General features: G+C 49.0%; 1 protein-coding gene across 7 annotated transcripts in view; it reads left to right on the top strand.

Annotated features, from left to right (window-relative positions):
- Positions 1–20,195, top strand: part of Igsf9b (immunoglobulin superfamily member 9B) — a 58,785-nt gene that overhangs the window by 24,475 nt on the left and 14,115 nt on the right. For 2 of the 7 annotated variants that reach the window (XM_021734695.3, XM_040285566.2), the window contains 9 exons: positions 75–191; positions 474–624; positions 1,743–1,866; positions 4,360–4,535; positions 5,858–6,084; positions 6,917–7,001; positions 9,136–9,297; positions 9,670–9,715; positions 10,304–11,950. In XM_021734695.3, coding sequence (XP_021590370.1) covers positions 75–191; positions 474–624; positions 1,743–1,866; positions 4,360–4,535; positions 5,858–6,084; positions 6,917–7,001; positions 9,136–9,297; positions 9,670–9,715; positions 10,304–11,950 — 2,735 coding nt within the window. Of the gene's footprint in view, positions 1–74; positions 192–473; positions 625–1,742; positions 1,867–4,359; positions 4,536–5,857; positions 6,085–6,916; positions 7,002–9,135; positions 9,298–9,669; positions 9,716–10,303; positions 11,955–12,605; positions 13,041–13,458; positions 13,505–20,195 lie in introns of those variants that run through there. The other 5 variants (XR_005733866.2, XM_078047348.1, XM_078047349.1 and 2 more) reach the window with 5 other exon arrangements.

The following is a 20,195-nucleotide window of genomic DNA, read 5'->3' as shown; positions in this document are numbered from 1 at the left end:
TAGGGCTGCATGTGGCTTCATGAGTGGGGGCACCTGAAAGCCCAACTTCATGCACATGCCTTTGCTTCCCTCAGGATCCCCCGTATTTCACGGTGCTACCAGGTTGGGAGTATAGGCAGGAGGCTGGCCGGGAGCTGCTCATCCCCTGTGCAGCTGCAGGGGACCCCTTCCCTGTCATCACTTGGAGAAAGGTACCTGGGCTCTTGATCTCCTGGGCTGTGGTGTAGGTGGGAGAACCCAGTGACCAGATCTGCTCTGGACCCACTCTAATGGGTCAGATGTCAAGCGGGATGTTAAGGGGGATGTAGATCAGTGGGTGATCTGAGAAGGAACAGTGGGAGGGTGTGGTTCCCAAGGACCTGGGGATTGTCCTTCAACATCCTTATCCTCCTCAGACTCTTGAGCTATTGTCTGCTCCTTTCCTAACCTTGGTCTCTGCTCCCACGTTTTCCTTGTCCTCTTGTTTGGCCAAGGTAGGGAAGCCCAGCAGAAGCAAGCACAGTGCCCTGCCCAGCGGGAGTCTCCAGTTTCGTGCTCTGAGTAAGGAGGACCACGGGGAGTGGGAATGTGTTGCCACTAATGTGGTCACAAGCATCACTGCCAGCACCCACCTCACTGTCATTGGTATGTGAACAGTGGGCTGGGTGGGGTGGGTGGTAGGGCAGAGTTGGGTCTGGGCATCGGACACCAAAGGGGCATTCTTTTTTCCATGCTCTGCAGCTATCCTTCTTAGGTCAGTCCAACCTTGACCCCAGAGCCTTTGTCCTCTGCAGGCTCTGTAAATGAAGGTCCACATGAGTCTAGTTCTTGGGAAGGACAGGCAAATAAATGTACCTAGAAACCCACCTGATAAAAAATGCAGCTGTATGGTCAGCAAGGACACTGGAGACTTAGAATTTAAAGAGCTGTGGGAAAGCTGGTAGAACTGGAATGAGGGACAATTGGGCCATGTGGCATCTTGGACAGGGAAACAAGCTGAGGCCTGAGGGCTCAGCTGGCATAGGAGACTGGTGCAGGAGAAAGTGACTGGTATTCCTATTTGTGGGCATTTCTGGGTCTGATTGCCTAGGGTGTACATCCCCAACCTCAGCCTGTCTCCTTGTAGCCTGCCTGTTCCACTGGGTTCTGAGCCATAATCATAACCATGGCTAACTGTCTCTGAGCATTCACCTTCAGTGTTGTGCTCTGAACCAACTGATCTGCATACCTAGTCATTTACAACCTGGGAGGTGAGAGCTGATGGATCCCCAGGTTACATTAGAATGAGACTGGTGTGGACTTAGCACATTGACCAGTGTCATATAACAGGTGGGACCAGGATTCAGAGCTGAGTTGCTATATTACCTGCCATGTTGGGTTGTCTCACACCAGCGTTTGGATGCAAGGTGACTCTTTATAGGAAGTGACACTTTTTGGTTTGCTCAGGACCTCAGAGGAGCACAGGAGTTTGGCTTGGGTTGAAGAAGGTTCAGATTACCCTTAGTTCTATACCCTTAAAGCTCAGGTGGCCTCTTGCTAGTGAGACTAGACTGCATGGTGAGATAGGCTTCTCTTTCTGATATTGGTAGGGTCGGGGGGTGGGTGGCAGCACCTCAGAGACTCCACTTGTCTTCAACCATTTGAGGTATTGCATGTTGGTACTCTATACTTTGGTCTCTCTTGAGTTCCCTGCAGCAAGATTATGGGTGCCCAGCAAATGGGTTCAGCTCCTTTCAGTCTGAGAGGTCTCCCTTGGTCTCCAGGCACCAGCCCCCATGCCCCGGGCAGTGTCCGGGTCCAGGTCTCCATGACAACTGCCAACGTGTCCTGGGAACCAGGCTATGATGGAGGCTACGAGCAGACATTCTCAGTTTGGTACGGACCTCTGTGAGTCAGCCCCGCATGCTTTGCTCTCTGCTTCTCCCTTTCCTGTCCAACACAGGCAGTCCTGGGGTGGGTAGAGGGTCCAAGGAGATTTGGGGTCTGAGCCTGCTAGCCCTGTAGACAGCAAAGTGGGTCAGACAGTGACTAGGTTCTTATGGGCTCTGGGGATTCATAAGGGACTCAGCACTCCTGAGTTCCCACCCTCAAGATTAGAGAAGTCTGTTTGAGCCTTTGTGTAAATTGTCTGTGACCCTCTGTAGCTCTTTCCCAGCTTGAGATAAATCCCCAACAACTGTTGTGTCCTCCCTTTCTTTCTTTCTTTCATTTTTTTTTTTTTTGGACTGGGGATTGAAGACAGGGGTGCTTAACCACTACGCCACATCCCCAGACTTTTTACTTTTTATTTTGAGATAGGGTCTTTCAAGTTGCTTAGGGCCTCGCTAAGTTGCTGAGGCTGGCCTTGAAATTGTGATGCTTCTGCTTCAGCCTCCTGAGTTGCTGAGATTATAGGCATATGCCACCATACCTGGTGTATCTCATTGTTCTTTTTTTTTTTTTTTTTTTTTGAGGTTCCTCTGGAATCTAATTGTTAAGAACTTTATGAAATAGCTTGACCTGAAATGTAGGGTATACTTTTTATTCTTTCCCATGCCCAGTGGTTCTAGAAGCCAGTATGGAGAGCTTCTGTTCACGTTACTGACCCTGTCTCCAGCAGCTGCACTTTGCAGAATCCTATATCTATTTGTTTTCATGTCTCATTATTAATTCAGCCAGATGCAGTGATGTGAGATTTTTGTCCAAACTTTAGGATAAGTAAAGATTTAAAAAATGTGTGAACCAGAGTAAGCACAGGAGGTACAGGAATGGTGGAAGAGAAGTCCAGTGGAATTCCATCACTGTAGAGTTCTGTCTCTCCACACTCTTGTCCTGAGCTAAGAACTTCCGCCTGTGTCACTGTTCACGTCCTTGTGTAGGGAGGTCAGACCTCCTCCCTTCCTACTTTTCTCCTCTCCCACCTGGGCCTATGTTTCTAGCCAGGCTCAGTCTGAGTGTGTGGGGAGGGGGAAAAATCAGATGTCAGAGCAGAATTCAGGGGCACTCATGGAGGCCCCATGAGATGCTCCTCAACAGCACAGGAGCTTAAGAAGGGAGCCTGCTCCTTTTTCTGTCATAGTGGTTTAGGGTTGTTCCCAGGCCGAATATCTTGAGTATCTTGAGTTTTGGATAGGTGATGGGTATCTTGAGTTTTGGATAGGTGATGTGTTCCTGGAGGGGGGGAAGCTGCAACCAGAACATCATTCAAACTCATTATCTCTTTTCCTTCTATGGCAGGGCAAAGGGAGGGAACTCCTCATACCACCCAGGGGCTGCTACAAGATGCTGGCTAGGGGAAGGGGTGTTTGGCATGGCTAAGCCATCTTTGGGGGTGCCCGAGTGGAAGGGTTGGGCACACATCTGGGGGCTTCCTTGCTGCTTGTGGTGCTGTTCCACACGGCTGCTCATCTGCATTGCTTTATCATACTCTGCTCACTTGCTTTGGTGCCCTGGGTGGGGAAAAGGTGGGTGCCAAGGTTGGGGAGGTTTCTTTCCCTTCTTTCTTTTCTGATTGCCTCCAACTCTCCCTGTACTGACTCAGATGTTTGATGCTACTTCTTTTTGCTATGCTTTCTGCTGCCTCAGCTCACCCTCCTGGGCATACATGGTAGCGGCCCTTTAAACCTAGTGGGGAAGCCTGTGGGCATCAGCTAAGTTACAGTGCAGGTCTGCCAAAGCGGGCCAATCCCACAGGACAATGTCTCCTCTCTGTGGTAATGTGGTGGTACTGCACCTGCAGTAAGTGGCTTCATTGCCTCTTGGAAGTTTGGGGGCCCTTTAGAACAATAGAAAACACTCACCCCTACACACACACAGTGTGGCCTCCTAGATTGTGATTTCTAACCCTCAAGGCCTTAGGGATCCTGGTCCCACCATGAGAAAACCCCTGGTCATTTTTGTCATATTCTTTGGACATCCTCAGATGACCCAAATCTGATTGGACTGAATGAGCTTCCTGGGTTATTCTGGGTCTCACTTTGAGCTCTCCCTGGGAGGTGGGCAGCCATGGTCACCTGGGTTCCTTCCCTAGTCCTGCTATTGCACAGATGCTTATCTTTACTTCCCAGTACTCCCAAGGCAGAGCCTACTCTTAGGGGTGTGCAGGGTGGGATTGTCCCACAGTGCAGCTCGTAATCTTATAATGTCTTTAGCATGATTTATATGGGAGACTTCCTTTATGTAGTAGAGGTACCAGTGGTGGTAGGTGACCCTGCGTTATGAGGGTTGGCACAGCCAGAGCCAGACAGGTCACCCTACCTTGGCCATCCCCTCTTCCTGTCCTGGAACCTGGGAATGCTTGACCTCTCACTGCCTTATCCTTGAGGACCTTGCATGCATGCTCTTCTCTCCAGTGTGACCCACCCCACCCCTTGTCCCCCATTCTTTCTTTTTTTCGGCCAGGATGAAGCGGGCACAGTTTGGGCCCCATGACTGGCTGTCCTTGTCAGTGCCACCGGGCCCTAACTGGTTGCTGGTGGACACCCTGGAGCCTGAGACTGCATACCAGTTCAGTGTCCTGGCCCAGAACAAGCTGGGAACCAGCGCCTTCAGTGAGGTGGTCACTGTGAACACTTTAGGTGAGGGTCCGGGACTGGTACGTCTGGGGCTGTTTTCTCACAGAGCTGGGATAAAGATGATGATGGCCACGGTCTAGAGCTATTGTTTAGGGCTTAGTACCTTACTAAGTACTCTCTACAGTGGTTCCCTTTGATGACTTGTCATGTTCTTCTGTTGGATTTGTCTGGTCCAATATCATAATATATTTAGCCAAATTCCTACTGCATCCTCAGATAGAAAGAAGACCTTTTCTATTTTGCCCTTCCTCATTAGGCCACATGTTTACATGTCCTGTGGATTACAGGGGAGACTGGGAATTTTTTTCCTATTGATGTGTTTGCCCTCCTCTTTTTTTTTTTTTTTTTTTTTTTGCTCTTGGTAGGTAGAGTCAGGGGCACAACTCAGGCCCCATTGTCATAATCCTTTCCTATACTTCCACAAGGATGAGCAGCAGGGGTAGGATGCTCACCCTCAGATCTAAAGTACCTCTGCTGGGCCTCATTTTGTGCCCCTGGGCTAAGAATGGAATTGAGAGAGTGAACAGTGTGCCACAAGAAGATTTTCCTAGTTTCTAGGAAGGGAACAAAAGATACAGTCATATGTCACTTATTAGCAGGGGTGCAATCTGAGGATCCCTGTGAAATGTGCTATTAAGCAGTACTATCCTTGTGTGAACACTATAAAGTGTACTTAAGCAAACCTGAATGGTACAGCCCAAGAGAAAATGATGTGATCAAGACACACTGTAAACATGAGATATATGAAGCTGTGATGATAAAAAGTATAGTATTGTAAATACATAAACCAAGTGACATTGTTGCTTATTTTTAAGTATTCTGTACTGTATGCAATTGTATGTGCCACAGTTTTACATGACTGGCAGCATAAAAGTTTTGTTTGCACAGCATCATCACACATTTGAATAAAGCATTATTCTATGATGTTACGTTGGCTACTATGTCATTCACCAATGGGAATTTTTTAGCTCCATTATAGTCTTATGGGATCAGTATCATATATGGGTCCTTATTGACCAAAATGTTATACGATGTATGATTGTATTTAAATTACACTTAATTCTTCCTTCTTCCCTATAGTTCCCATTTTTTCCCTTTTAAGTACGTATCTGATTCCTTCATGTATGTTCTTTAGACCCACTTTGATGGTAGTCACTGTCCCTGACTTCCCTTCCCTTGGACCAGGAGGGCTACTCTAGGTGACACCCTCTTCCCCTCTAAAATGGTACATTGGTTCCTGGTCGACTCTTGCTCCCAGCGTGGGTGGGGGAGGACATGGCCACCTCAATATTCCTGATGCCATCTTCCTTTTCACTCTGCTGCAGCATTCCCTATTACAACTCCAGAACCCCTGGTGCTGGTTACCCCACCAAGGTGCCTCACAGCCAATCGGACCCAGCAGGGTGTGCTCTTGTCCTGGCTCCCACCTGCCAATCACAGCTTCCCTATTGATCGCTATATCATGGAATTCCGAGTCGGGGAGCGCTGGGAGATGCTAGATGATGCCATTCCAGGCACTGATGGAGATTTCTTTGCCAAGGATCTATCACAGGTGGGGCTTGCTTTTCCTTGCCTCTTCTTCCCAGATTCTGGAAGTGTCACAACTCTTTCTAGAGCCACCAGAAACTTGGAGTAACTCAGATCAGGGGACTGAGACTAAGCCCTACACTGTTCCTCCCTATAACATTCCTGGATTCTCCTAGATCTGCTATCATGGTTTGGGTTCCTTGGGTCATGGCTGCTGAGGTCCCTCAGGTTCAGGGCCTGCTTGGTGGCAGGGGGTACTTGTGCTGCATAGATGGCTTTTCTTAAGGACAAACAACAGCTAGGGCAGGGTGAGAGGCCAATGAATGTCTTCAGGACACTGTCCTTAGCTTTTGCTGAGGGATGGGCAGAGGAGGTCCCAGAAGGATTATCCCTTAGGTTAGTCCAACAAAGAATGTGTCTTTTAACAATTTAGAGCCACTGGAGGAAAATACTTTTTTTTTTTTTTTTTTTTTAAGCAATCTCTTCTTAATCATGCATGTGTCTCTATTGGGAGAGGAAACAGCTCAGATGCAATCTCATGTTATCATTCTGTTTTTTTCCCCTGGACTCTCATTTAGTGGTATGCTGAGATGGGCTCACAGTGACTTTTGAGAGCCCATTGCAAATATATCTGTGCAAGTCTTTCAGTGACCTCACGTCCATAGCTTTATATCAGCCATAGTGGGAATATTTATACCATAGCAACTGGCCAATGCTAGCAATCACCATTAAATACTCACCAGGGACCCCAGTACTCAGGTGCTCTTTCTGTGGAAGTCATTTTCAGGATCTGTAGTGATGGAAGAAGTGTTGTCTCAGGTTCTTCCACTGACTAGGTGTTGTCCCTGGTGCTGTAGGACACCTGGTATGAGTTCCGGGTTCTGGCTGTCATGCAGGATCTGATCAGTGAGCCCAGCAACATCGCCGGAGTCTCCAGCACAGGTACTTTGGGTGTGGAGGTACTGCTATAGTAATAGGGACATAAAACCCAGAACTGCATGAAAGTCCTTTTGTGAAACAGGACAGATTGGGCTGGAAACGAAGATATTTAGTTGAAACTGCATGAGTCAAAGCTTTTCTGAAACCCTTCAGATCCATGTTTCCATGATGCATGGCATTTTATCCTATTAAAAAGCTGGTTTTCTGACAGTTCTTTGGGATAACCATAGAAGGAAATTCAACAAATCTCATTATAGTTGTCACAAAGAACTTGATTTAAATATTGTTTTGCTATACATTTTCTGTTTTCTCTAGTGCTGTACTGTGTTCTGGGGGTGGGACATGCATTGGAGGGAAGAAGCAGAGGGTCAACAAGTGTTTATTGGATGCCTATTATAGGCTTCTTTATAATTATATGGGTTTTATTTGGAAAATTGTTGTTTGGTGTTGTTTTCTTGCCTTCCTTCCTCTCCCTAGATTTTTTTCAGGCTAAATAAAGCCAACTCCCTAGCATTTTCTCCATTTATCTCTCTTTCTCTTGGCACCAGTCCCATTTCTACACGTCTTCTCTCCAGCTCAAGTTCCTGAAACAGAGCAAAGTCCCCTCCCCCAGGGAAGCAGTACCCTTGGTATGGAAGAGGCTCTTGCATAGCAAGCAAACCATGGCCCCATTTCCTTGGGTTCTACATGCACAGAGGCCTCTGGGACCAGGGACAAGGATCTTGGCCAAAAGCTCACTCACTGAGCCTCCTGAAGTTACAGAAGCACTGATGAGGCCAGATTGAGGAAGGGCAGAACTGGAGCTTCAAGGGAGCTTGGGGGAGGGGAAGAATTGGAGTGTGATTTCTGTCATATATATTAGGCACCCTAGGGTTTTGTTGTAAAATAGAGTTACCTCCTATAGGCAGTAGAACTTTACTTACTTCTGTCTTGGCTTCTCTCCAGGGAAGACTCAGAGAGATGCAGGAACAAGGAAGCTTACAGCCAAAGCCAGAGTTGAAGGCTTGAGTGTTTTGTGGGCTCATTTCTGTAAACTCTTCTGTATTTGGTAGCTTTCTGCTTGGCCTCCGAAAGGAAACATGCCTAGTCAGATGATTCCACACAGGCAATGAGGATGTAGCAATCTCAGCATTCCCTGTATTTAAGTCCCCCATTTGCAAAGGCTGTGGCATTCAATTTCCACTTAGCCCATCAGCATAATTTGGATTATTTTTATCCATTAATATTATTGACATAGCAAGGACTTGTGGCCAAATATATCACTTTATATCGAATTTTCCTTTGATGAACCTGAAGAGTGGCACTTACTGATACACTTGTCTTTTGGGTCAAATATAATAGATTGGGGTCCAGTCATGGCTCTGGCACTAACTAGCTCTGGGAATTTGAGTCCATAGTAAGGCTTAGATCTTTACATATAAAATGAGAGAACTGAACCCATCTTTACCTTCCCTGCCAGCTCTAGCATCTTCTGTAACTTAGGTGACCTGGGCATGCTAATCCTTGCTATAGGAAGCTGCATGCCTGTCTGTAATGAGTTGAAAATAGATGGGTCTGAATACTATTGCAACAAGCCCTCTCCTGCTCTAGAATTTTACTGTCAAAGTGCTCTCACCCCTGGGCTCTCATTTGGCAGACATGGCATGGGAAAAAGCAGAAATTCCTGGATTGGAGGTCAAAATAACTAGGCTGTGATTAGGATACTGATGTAAGATGAACTGGTCACTCAAAGTGAATCACAGTGTTTACATTTAGGGAGTGAAAGCAGTTTGTGTGCTCTGTCTCGCTCATGGGGTTAATAGGAGAAGATCTAATAACATGCACAGAAATGTTTTGCACCAATTAAAGCACTAGACAAATATAGATGATCATTGACATGGATGTTGTTTCTTTATGAGCTATGTAGAGGTTACTCGACTTTTATAGAACCCTCCCCCCCCCTTTTTTTTTATTAAACCCCTCTTTTTTCCTCTTCACATAACCACACCTCCTTAGTGTTGGAGTTGAGCTTCAAGGCTGAGCCCCAACATTGCCTATTATACAGCAATAGGGGAAGAAACTTGGAGATCGAGTGTCTGGGTGAGGGGTTGTTGTGGAGAGGGATGGGACCTATAGTGCTTCCTGGTCTCCCTTGCAGACATTTTCCCACAGCCGGACCTGACTGATGATGGGCTGGCCCGGCCTGTATTGGCTGGAATTGTTGCTACCATTTGCTTCTTGGCAGCTGCCATCTTGTTCAGCACTCTGGCTGCTTGCTTTGTCAACAAGCAGCGCAAGCGCAAGCTCAAGCGAAAAAAAGGTAGGTGTCTGTCTCCTCCCCTTCTCTATGTGGCCCTGTTTCAAATGCTCCCCATCAGTAAAGATGGACCATTTGTAGCATCCTCCTTCACCCCAGTCTCTCCTCTTCCTTGGAATTTGGGAAACTGGTATCTGCTCATAGAGCTGCCAGTGTGGGACTTGATTTGAAAGAGAGGAGGGAAGCAGGTTACAGGGAAGACTGAAGGGAAGGTAGGGCCTGGTGGTGGGCATAGGCCTCTGAGCTGAACTTGAAGATGCAGTACAAACACAGTGCCTTCCCTTGTGTGGATCTGCATTGATACCAGGGTGTGGGATGCTGTATTTTTGTGAATTCAGGCCTCAGAGGGCTTTCTCCATTCATTTGCCCCTCTAGACCCTCCGCTCTCCATCACTCACTGCAGGAAGAGTCTTGAGTCTCCGTAAGTGTCTCTGGCTGTTGTTGGTATGTGGGGAGGATGGGAAGCCTAGATGTAGGTGGACAGTTTGCCTTGCTTTGCCCCATTTCTGTGTTTCTTAGCTGTTGACTGATCTGCATGTTACTTTTAAGTTGTCCATAGAGATGAAGGGAGTGGTAGTGTAGATAATCCAAATCAACAGGTTATTTATTTCTCTTTAGCCTTGTGATGTACTTCTATAATTCTTTATCCCCTAACAGATTAGCCTAAATGATGTGTTATACTTAAGTTGGTATTAAAATGAGGTTGAATTTCTTGAACAACCTGGGAATGCAGTTGGAGGTGTACTTAGACAGAGTGTGCCAAATATAGGGGTAGGCCAGAATAAAAGTAGCAATGTGGGTGTTCATTCCAAAAACGGACAATACATGTCTAGACAATTGAGAATTGGCCAGAGTATTTCTCACCAAAATGCTCTGTTTCTTCAGTGTTGCCTTCCTGGGTGGTAGTGTGTTTTATTAAGACAATGAAAAGAAGCTGCAGGCTGGTGTAAGCACCCTTACCCTGCAGGCTGGTGTAAGCACCCTAACCCTGCTCTTACTCTCCCTGCAGCTTGTCCTCTGGCAAGGTGAGTCCGGAGAGCATCCGCACACTTCGTGCTCCATCTGAGTCCTCCGATGACCAGGGCCAGCCCGCAGCCAAGAGGATGCTGAGTCCCACACGGGAGAAGGAGCTGTCCTTGTACAAAAAGACCAAGAGGGCCATCAGCAGCAAGAAGTACAGTGTGGCCAAGGCTGAGGCAGAGGCTGAGGCCACGACCCCCATCGAGCTGATCAGCAGAGGCCCTGATGGCCGCTTTGTAATGGATCCCTCTGAGATAGAGCCTTCCATGAAAAGCAGACGCATTGAGGGCTTCCCCTTTGCAGAAGAGACAGACATGTACCCTGAGTTCCGTCAGTCTGACGAGGAGAATGAGGACCCGCTGGTGCCCACATCTGTGGCTGCCCTGAAGTCCCAGCTGACTCCCTTGTCTTCCAGCCAGGAGTCCTACCTGCCACCACCAGCATATAGCCCTCGGTTCCAGCCCCGTGGGCTGGAGGGCCCCAGTGGCCTGGGAGGTCGACTCCAGGCCACCGGCCAAACCAGGCCCCCTGCTCCCCGGCCCTTCCACCATGGCCAGTATTATGGGTATCTGAGCAGCAGCAGCCCTGGGGAGGTGGAACCACCACCCTTCTACATGCCAGAAGTGGGCAGCCCCCTGAGCTCAGTCATGTCGTCCCCACCCCTGCACACAGAGGGGCCATTTGGTCACCCAACCATCCCTGAGGAAAATGGAGAGAATGCTTCTAACAGCACGCTGCCCTTGACTCAAACCCCTACGGGAGGGCGCTCCCCTGAGCCCTGGGGCCGGCCAGAATTCCCCTTTGGGGGGCTGGATACTCCAGCCATGATGTTCCCCCACCAGCTGCACCCCTGTGATGTGGCCGAGAGTCTGCAGCCCAAGGCCTGCCTGCCCCGAGGACTGCCCCCCTCCTCCCTTCAGGTGCCCGCGGCCTACCCAGGCATCCTGTCTCTGGAGGCACCCAAGGGTTGGGCAGGCAAGTCACCAGGCAGGGGCCCTGTCCCAGTGCCGCCTGCCACCAAGTGGCAGGACAGACCTATGCAACCTCTGGTGAGCCAAGGGCAGCTAAGACATACCAGCCAAGGTATGGGCATACCCGTGTTGCCTTACCCCGAGCCAGCTGAGCCCGGGGGGCATGGCAGCCCCAGCACATTTGGCCTGGACACCCGGTGGTATGAGCCCCGGCCTCGGCCCAGCCCCCGGCAGGCCCGGCGCACCGAGCCCAGTTTACATCAAGTGGTGCTACAGCCTTCCCGGCTCTCACCTCTGACCCAAAGTCCCCTCAGCTCCCGCACTGGCTCTCCAGAGCTCGCCGCCCGTGCCCGGCCTCGCCCGGGCCTCCTACAGCAGGCAGAGATGTCGGAGATCACCCTGCAGCCTCCAGCTGCAGTCAGCTTCTCTCGAAAGTCCACGCCATCCACGGGCTCCCCTTCCCAGAGCAGTCGCAGTGGGAGCCCCAGCTACCGGCCCGCCATGGGCTTCACCACTCTGGCCACAGGCTACCCCTCCCCACCGCCGGGCCCTGCCCCTGCGGCACCTGGGGACAACTTGGATGTGTTTGGACAGACACCTTCCCCTCGGAGGATGGGGGAGGAGTTGCTCCGACCAGAGCCCCCAACAACATTACCTACTTCAGGGTGAGTATGAGCTGCTGTCTCTTACCCACCTCACCTGGTCAACTTCCTCCCCACATGCCTCACCTTGCCCTCCACCTTTCCATCGCCCCAATGACAGGGCTTGTGTGGACATGCTGCAGCATCCCTTTGGTAGGAGTTCTGACCGCGGCATTGGCAGGGTGTGGTCACTGGGGTGGGGTGGGATGGGCTTACCTGCCCAGGTATTCTACCAGGAGCTTAAGGGATCTTCTCCACCCAGCCCAGAGCTCTCAGGAGGCCCACAGCATACTGGGGAGTTTGGGGCAGGGGAGGGGAACATGGTGTAGGAGTGATTTCTGTGAGTAATGCCCTTGAAGTTGAGACCTTCCATGTCCCTATGATCTTGACATTGGGTTGTGGTTCCCTGGAGTTGCTCAGAGACCTCCTGTATAGCCTCCTTCTCTTCCCTCGCCCCTCCTTCTTGCTAAGCAGGACTCCAGGGCCTGACTTCCTAGGACTACCAGGTCAAGGGATGCTTGTTCCCAAACTCCTGCCCATTAGTAGCCCTAGTGAGCGCCGGACTCCAGGCCCTGTCCACAGCCTCTACAGGAAGGGTGCATCCTGGAGGCTGGGAGAAAAACCTTAGGCCTTGTGTGCTGGGAGCCACATCCCCCATCCCCACCTGTGTGCCTCACAGGAAACTGCAGAGAGACAGACAGACAGACAAGCTCCCGCGATCAGCCCGCCTGAGAGAGCACACTCTAAACTGTAGCAGCTGGTATTCCAGGTACCAGAGTCAGCCTGGACATCTGTCCATACCTCTTCTTCTCTGTCTTTCTACCCTACCTTCCTCCTCCTCCTTCTCCTCACCCTTCCTTCCTTCTCTAGTCAGTCTCTGTCCACCTTTCTTTCGTTTCCATTGCCTTTGGGTTGACCCGAGTTGCTCAGAAGAGCCTGCCATGACTCTGTAGTACCCCTTGATCTCCCCCATCCCCTTCCCTTTCTCCTGCCTCTTTCCTTCTCTCTCTCTCTTTCTTTCCCTCTGGTTCCGTCCTTTGGTCTTTCTTCTTGATGTAGCCGCCTGTGGAGGGGAGCAGAGTTCCAGAGGAGGCTGGCCTGGTGGTAGGGGCTGGTAGGTGGCTGGGGAAGAGGAGCCCGGCAACCTTCCCCTGCCCCCATTCCCTCCCACCCTCTCTGGTACCTGGAAGTGCAAGCCCACCTCCCACCCTCAGTACCACTGCGGGGGCTCCTGGTGGGTGGGTGGAGAAGGGTGGAGAAGGTAGGGAGGTGGAGGAGAGCTCTGGCTAGGGCGTCCCGCCTCTGTCTGCAGGAGATGCTGTCGTCGCCCTGTCTGCTTTGTGCAGCCCGCTCACCTGCTTTGTTCCATCGTGCGTCTGGTTCTCCGTCTCTCTCCTCTCCTCCCTCACCCCATTCTCTGGCCTCGCCTGTGGGTCTCTGCTAGCTGTGCTTCCCCCTCCTCCCCTCTGGGTGTGCGTGGGTGGTTCCCCCTGGCCGGTGTTGGTAACTGCTTTGTTTCTGATTGATCTCAGCTATCTGGGCAGTGTTGTCGAGACAAGCCTCTCCTCAGCTCAATAGGTAAGGGAGCTCCTCGGGGGCGGGCGGGGGTGGGCAGGTGGACGGGGCTTTGGCAGGGCCATCGCTTCCTTGACAGGGGATCCAAACCACATTCCCTCACTGCCCATGGGGGGCAGCTGCCGCTCCTGGATTCCCATGGCTTCTGGGTTCCCCACATTGTGCTTCTCAGGCTGCTCCAGCTGTACAATGAGCTCTTCCCAGACACCCCTAGCTGCAGCTTGTAACCTCCCAGCCCATGTCTAGTCCCTCCCAGAGCCCCTGCAGTTGCTCCCTCTCGGACTCCCATCATCCTGCTGCCAACACATCTAGAACCTCTTCCCCAGCAGCCCGGGACCCTGCATGCACCCAAGGGACCCAGGATGCCCAAGATCTGCTTTGCATCTCCACCCTTGGGGACCTATCTGCACCCACATTAATATTTAGGACCTTCCCCTTACCCTCAAACCTCTGCCCTGTTTTCCCAGCAGCCTTAGGCTTAGGGTCCCTTACTTCAGTAGCCAGCCTACAAAGGCTTGAATCTTCCCTGGGGTTGCTGGTCCCTCACCCACTTCTTAGAATCATAATATTAGGTTATCTCAAGGAGCTCAAGTGTCCCACCCCCTCAACATTTGGGTCTTCCTCAGAGTCAGGTGGCTTCTCAGCATGTTAGAGCAAGAGTGGTAAAATGTTACCCCTTGCCCCATACTCCTTGGATCTGCAGCCTGTTCTTGGTTGTTTTAAGACTGAAGTGTGACCTCACCCTTGGTCCAAATTGCTTTTCAAGGTCCCTGTAATTGCTATGCAGACCTCCAAGAGAAAGGGCCTTGGCAGGAGCTCCCTCCTCTAGGCATAAGGAAGTTGAGTTAGCAAGAGGGAAGAACAAGGGATCAGCACTGCAGGAGCCTGCCCTGCATGGGTGACTCCTTTCTCTACCATCCTTCTGGGTGGAGGCCAAAAGAATATGGCCATTGTAGGGGGCCATTGAGTCTCTTCAACAGGCCCAGGACACTCCAGGCTCTCTCTCTCATGGTTACCTAAAAAGAAGCTTATTTTGGTCATGGATGACACTGACCATGCTTCTGAGAGCATGGCACTGCACTGAGCTCCTGCATGGGAGGGAGAGAGTCTTTTATCTAAGTGCTTTTGGCTTCTCTAGATGAGAAGTAGTTACCATTTCCCACCTTGCAATGCCAAGAGAGGCTGATTTTTCTAATTCAGGACTCTAAGTCACTTTAGGTCTTAAGAATGGCCTAACATAAAGAGGACTGCCTTGACATAGTTTTTGATCACCTGCAGCTAAACACTTGTCAGTAGCCAAGAGGCCCTGGAATTGTGTATGAGGTTACTAGTGTCATGCTGCAGTCCCGAGGACTGGAGGGAGGATGAGGACCAGCAGGCAACATTAATAAGCTCACCTGTTCCAGGATCCTCCCATGGCTTCCTAGTTGAATACTATAGAGGAGTGAGAGGGACTGGCCAAATTGCACCTTCCCACTCTTCCTTGTTGTCCCCCAGTTATGACTCTGTTGCCCTTGGGGTAGGTAGCTCTAGACTAGCTTTCACTCCAACTCCTGAAAAGTGCCTGGACTCCATTCTCATTGGTTACTTCTACTCCCCACTCCCTATTCTGTTGAACCTCTTTTTCCCTAGTGACCCCACCACGCCAGATCTGAGAGAACCCAGCCATCCTATCACTGTTGTGGCAAACCCAGAAACCAGGGGCAGCAATGAGGGACTTGTTTCTCTCTCGGGGTGGCCAGCATCTCCTGTCTAGGAGAACGAAATCCTCCCACATCCTCCGAGTTAGAACTTCATGGTGCTGGGCAACAGGAGCCTCTGCTCGCTCTCTTGCTTGCTGAGAGCCTCCCTGGGGCGCAGTTGCTGCTGGGGCCATGGGGAGATGACAGGCTCCTCTGTAGATGCTGTCTTCATGCTGCGCCTTTGCATGTTTTCCCCCTGGGTCTTGCTTGGAGAAGTTGTGACGCCTCTTGTCTACGTTCGTTCTTGCTGTTTCTTTCCCCTTCAATTTCTCTCCTATTCTTTCTTTCCATGCCTGTTGTTGTCTCCCCCATCTCTCCTCTTTTCTTTCTCCCCCTTTTCTCCTCTTCCCAACTCCCATCTCAACATGTGGAGTTGTATTGTGTGGACCTGTCCTTGTGTGGATTGCTAGGGGCAGAGCTGTTCGCTCAGTTCACGTCTGATGCTGGTAGCACCCCTGTGCTCACATCTTCATCTAACTCCCTTCCACCTTACTACCTGTTGTGACCTCAGTGGTACAGGGGATTTGGAAGCAAGGGTGCATCTGCCTTTAATAGGTGAACATAGGAGGGAACCCCCATTTGCATACAAACCTCTCCTGAGTTTTGAGGTTCTGAGGCAGAGACTTGGTCTGTACCCTGCCTTTACTGAGAGGGACTATCTTGGGGTCAGGCTGGGTTGGTGCTGACCTGTACACTCCTGGCTGTCTGTGAGGCACTTGGAGAATGGACTCACCTTTTCTCTGGTCATAGTGTGTACATGAGTAGATTTCCTCTGCCTCCCACCCACAGTATCTCACTGAGCAAGTAGAGTTTGTGTTCAGGCAGTGAAGAAGAGGAGGAAACTGCTCTTTAAACCACTGTTTCTGCCTGTTGACTGGGGGGTAACTGGGAACTGTGTTGTAATGGTTAGCTCATAGGGCATCCAGGGAAGGAAGTGTCCAGATGATTCTGATTTCTTTATTTCCCCTGAAGTTTGTCTATTTTGAACCTGACTGCCTTGTTCCTTCGGTATCTTACTTAAGTAAAGAACCAAGCAGCTAAGACCTCTTGTGTTAAATAAGCATGATTGGGGTTTTGTGTGCATCATGAGAGAGAGAGAGAGAGAGAGAGAGAGAGAGAGAGAGAGAGAGAGAGAGAGAGAGAGAGAGAGGAGAGGGAGAGGGAGAGGGAGAGGGAGAGGGAAAGAAGGAGAAGGAGGAGGGGAGTATTAAAATAGAATCTGGGCTGGGGCTGTGGCTCAGCGGTAGAGCGCTCACCTGCCATGTGCGAGGCCTCAGCACCACATATCAATAAAAAATAAAGGTATTGTGTCAGCTACAACTAAAAAGTATTAAAAAAAATTAGAATCCTAGCAATTTTTGGTAGTTCTGAACTTCAATAAACACTAAAATGCCATTGGGTCAGTAATTGAAATATATGGAAAAAGGGGAGACCCACTAAACTCCAAAGGCTTAAGCTCATTTTTCAGTGATATCCTTTACTTCCTGGAAGGAGAACTTCAGAGTTTGCAGCATTCTTATATGTTAGAGGATTTTGGCTGATTTCGGGGAAAATAGGGACCATAACTTCTTGGAGAGCCTGAGGTTAGGTTCTGTTGCAACAGGGTCTTTTATAGGTCAAGCACAGGTTTGCTTGATAGCTTTATTCTGGGGTTAGGAATGGAGTTGCCTAATCCCAGCTTCCTGTCCAAGATATCAGCACCAGAGGCTCCAAACCCAGAAAGGTATCAGTTGAGCTTGATATTAACAGGAGAAGATAATCACCCTTGCTAAAAAAGGGAGGCATTTTGATTTCAGAGGACTTCATGCTGTTGGTAAAGTCTGTTAGAACACATTTCATGTGTCTTTTCTGTAAAATTTACCATAAATAGATCCATTTTTCCTGTCCCCCTTCCTTCCCACCTGTCCTGCTAGACACTTATTTTTTCCTCTGGCATTAGGCTAGTGTCCTGAGGTACCCAGGAGACTTTTGTCAGATTGCACTGAGTCAGGAGCTACATCAGGTGGGGAGCAAGTATCCTGAAAGCACTGGAGTCTGGCTGTTTCTCAAGGGGATATTTCTTTCTCCTTCTCACTGAATCATTACTGTTTGGGAATTTTTGCCTTGAAGACATAACTTCAGCCAGTTTTTCCCCATCTCCAGTCTGTCTTACCAAGAGCACATTGGTGACTAGCAACTAGTATATTACAGGGAAGAGTTACTTCTCAGGTGTGGTATGGAAGCAGTGTTTTCGTTTTGTTGAAGCTTCTGTTTCTATTTTTATTGGGGAAATAATTTGAAGAGTAATTTAGTCTGATACTAATGAATCTTGACTCTGTTTCATGATACTGGATTATCGGATAAATTGCTCGATCTCTATAAACTTCAGTTTCTCCATCTGAAATGTGAAGTTATCCCTGAGGGTAAAGATTAAAGACAATTATTGTAGACAGTATAGAACAGTGCCTGGCATGGTAAGTGGTAAACAGATGCAGTGTGGTAAAAATGATGATAATAATAATATATTGATTGTAATAACCTCCTTCAAGCCTTCACCTGGCTTGAAGAATCCATAGGAATTTTCAGGGTGCCCTATACCAACTTCTCACCAACAGTCTGTATTCTGACCTCACTGAGAGCGACTAGCTTGTGGTCGGGCTGGGTTGGTGCTGACGGACACTCCTACCAATCTGCTGGGCGCATGGAGAATGGATGCACTCACTTTTTCCCTGGTCTGAGTGTGTACGTGAGGGATTTCCTCTGTCTCCCATCTACAGTATCTCAGCAGACAAGTTAAGTTTGTATTCAGATAATGAATAGAGGAGGAAACTGCTTTTTATTTTGAGAAAGGGTTTCTCTAAATGCCCCAGACTGGCTTTGAACTTATGATCCTCCTGTCTCAGCCTCCAGAGTAGTTGGGACTATAGGTGGATACCACCATGTGTGCCGGAAACTGCTCTTTAAACCACTGCTTCTGCCCATTGACTGGGGGGTAACCCAGAACTGTGTCTAACTGTAGCTTACCCAGGATTATATTGGAGAACACTATTCTTGCCTATTGTGTGCCTCCTCAGACTGTATATTCCTCAGCTTTATGGTCTTTCTGAAAAAACTGCCCAAGACCAGGAGATGGAGATAACTGAACAGATGGATTCACATCTTTGATTTTCCTTTTAGGCAGCATGAAGAAGCCTTGGTCAAGGCTGATAAGGGGATGAGGACAGTCTCCCAGCCTCGGGAAGGCAGGTTCCCTCCTGCCCTAGCCATCCAAATTCCCTTCCAGCTGTTACTATGGTAGAAAGTCTCTCTGGGTAGACTCTGGGACTTGTAGAAAAGAAAGGAGTGGGGTATTAATCTATGGGGACTTGGGAACAAGACCCGACTTCTGATGTGAGTCAGACTACTACTATTTCATGTGACACCTGTGGGCTGCTTAGCACTACTGTCAGGAAGCTGTGGAGAGTCAAGAAAAAAGTTGTCTCTTGACTTGAACTTTGAGGGGGCTTCTTGATACTTTATGTGCCCAAAGACTTCAGAATGGTGACATCCATCAAAGAAGATGGAGGCCACTTCATTGCCAATTACTGTGGCAGAGACCAGAGGCTTATCGACAATGAATCTGTAAGTTTCCTCTTCCCTGGTGCTCATAGAGACATCTGATGTTGGGGAGATGGGTTTACGGTCTTTTCATACCTCTCTCATTGTTTTTCTTTCTTTCTTTTTTTTTCCTTCTTTTTAACTTCAGATGGCTTGCTGACCTTTGGGGACTTCTTTGGCCCTCCCAGTGTTATCTGTCTTTTGATCAGGATTTATAAAAAACATGATTGTGATGGAGATGGGGGAGGGAGATGTGAAGATTGAGGAGGGGAAGAATGTGAGTCACCTCCGCTGCCTGCCGCCATGGTCCTAAAATGTTTCTACTTCCTTGCTCACGAGCTAATACCAGCGCTGTGGGAAGAAAGAGCGCCGTCTTCTCTTTCTTTCCCCCTTTATTTCTCAGGCTCCAAGCTGGCTTCCTTTGAGAAGAAATGATATTGATAAATATGTCTTGATAAACACGTCTTCCAGATTTTCTTCAGTTATGTCTTATGACAATTCTCTCTAGTGGGCCCAGATGGTCACACACTGCTCTCCTCTCACTTCACTTGGGTCTCCTTGATTACCTGGACTGCATAGGCTCTGGTTAAACAGTTGCCTATCCTTGCCAGGTAGTCAGTCCATCAAATAAATAACAAAATCCACCTCTTCCCCATACCTGGGGTGAAGAGACCTGTGTATGTGGTTCCTCCCTCCTAACCTCAGTGTCTTTGTTAAATCTTAAAATGTAGAATTCACAGGATACTTATTACAGACAGTAAGGGCTTTGTGAGGCTGCAGATTTGAATACCCTGTCATAATCTACTTCTACTCTCTTCTGTTCTCTTATAAGATGAAGGAAATCAGCTTAATCTGCAGAGGGTCAACTACATATTCCTGCTGAAAATGTTGCTTTGTGACCACTATTTTTTGCTATTTTCTGCAAGATTCTGGCTCAATATTGCAGACAGAGGGGAAGCTACCCAGTGCAGTTGGGTCTTATGGAGCCTCCATCACACTGGGCATTGGACTTCTTGTTTTGCCCTTCCATTTTCTAGAGATGGAGGTCAGTTAATTGGGATTAAGAATTGCTCACCTTCTGCTTAAAACTGTCCTTTTACTTTTCAGCTAAAGGTCTTGATTGTGCTGATTTCTAGGAAATGTGGACATTGAACCCACTTTTTCTCTGACATTTACTCATCCCAGCCTGAGTCATGTGTGATGGGGCTTACAATTAAAGTCTCTCTCTCTCTCCCTTTCTTAGGGTCTTCTGATGTTCTACAGGTTTCTTTCCTGAGATAGGCCACCTGGTGCTGGAGCTTTCTACTGGGTTTTCTTCCTTCCAGGAGCAATAGAAAGGCAGGTGTCAAGGAACCATTATGGATACCTCGGACTCT

Source organism: Ictidomys tridecemlineatus, chromosome 4 (genome assembly GCF_052094955.1).
Source record: "Ictidomys tridecemlineatus isolate mIctTri1 chromosome 4, mIctTri1.hap1, whole genome shotgun sequence".
In the NCBI taxonomy this organism is placed as follows: domain Eukaryota; kingdom Metazoa; phylum Chordata; class Mammalia; order Rodentia; family Sciuridae; genus Ictidomys; species Ictidomys tridecemlineatus.
This window is presented reverse-complemented; position numbering and strand designations above follow the sequence as displayed.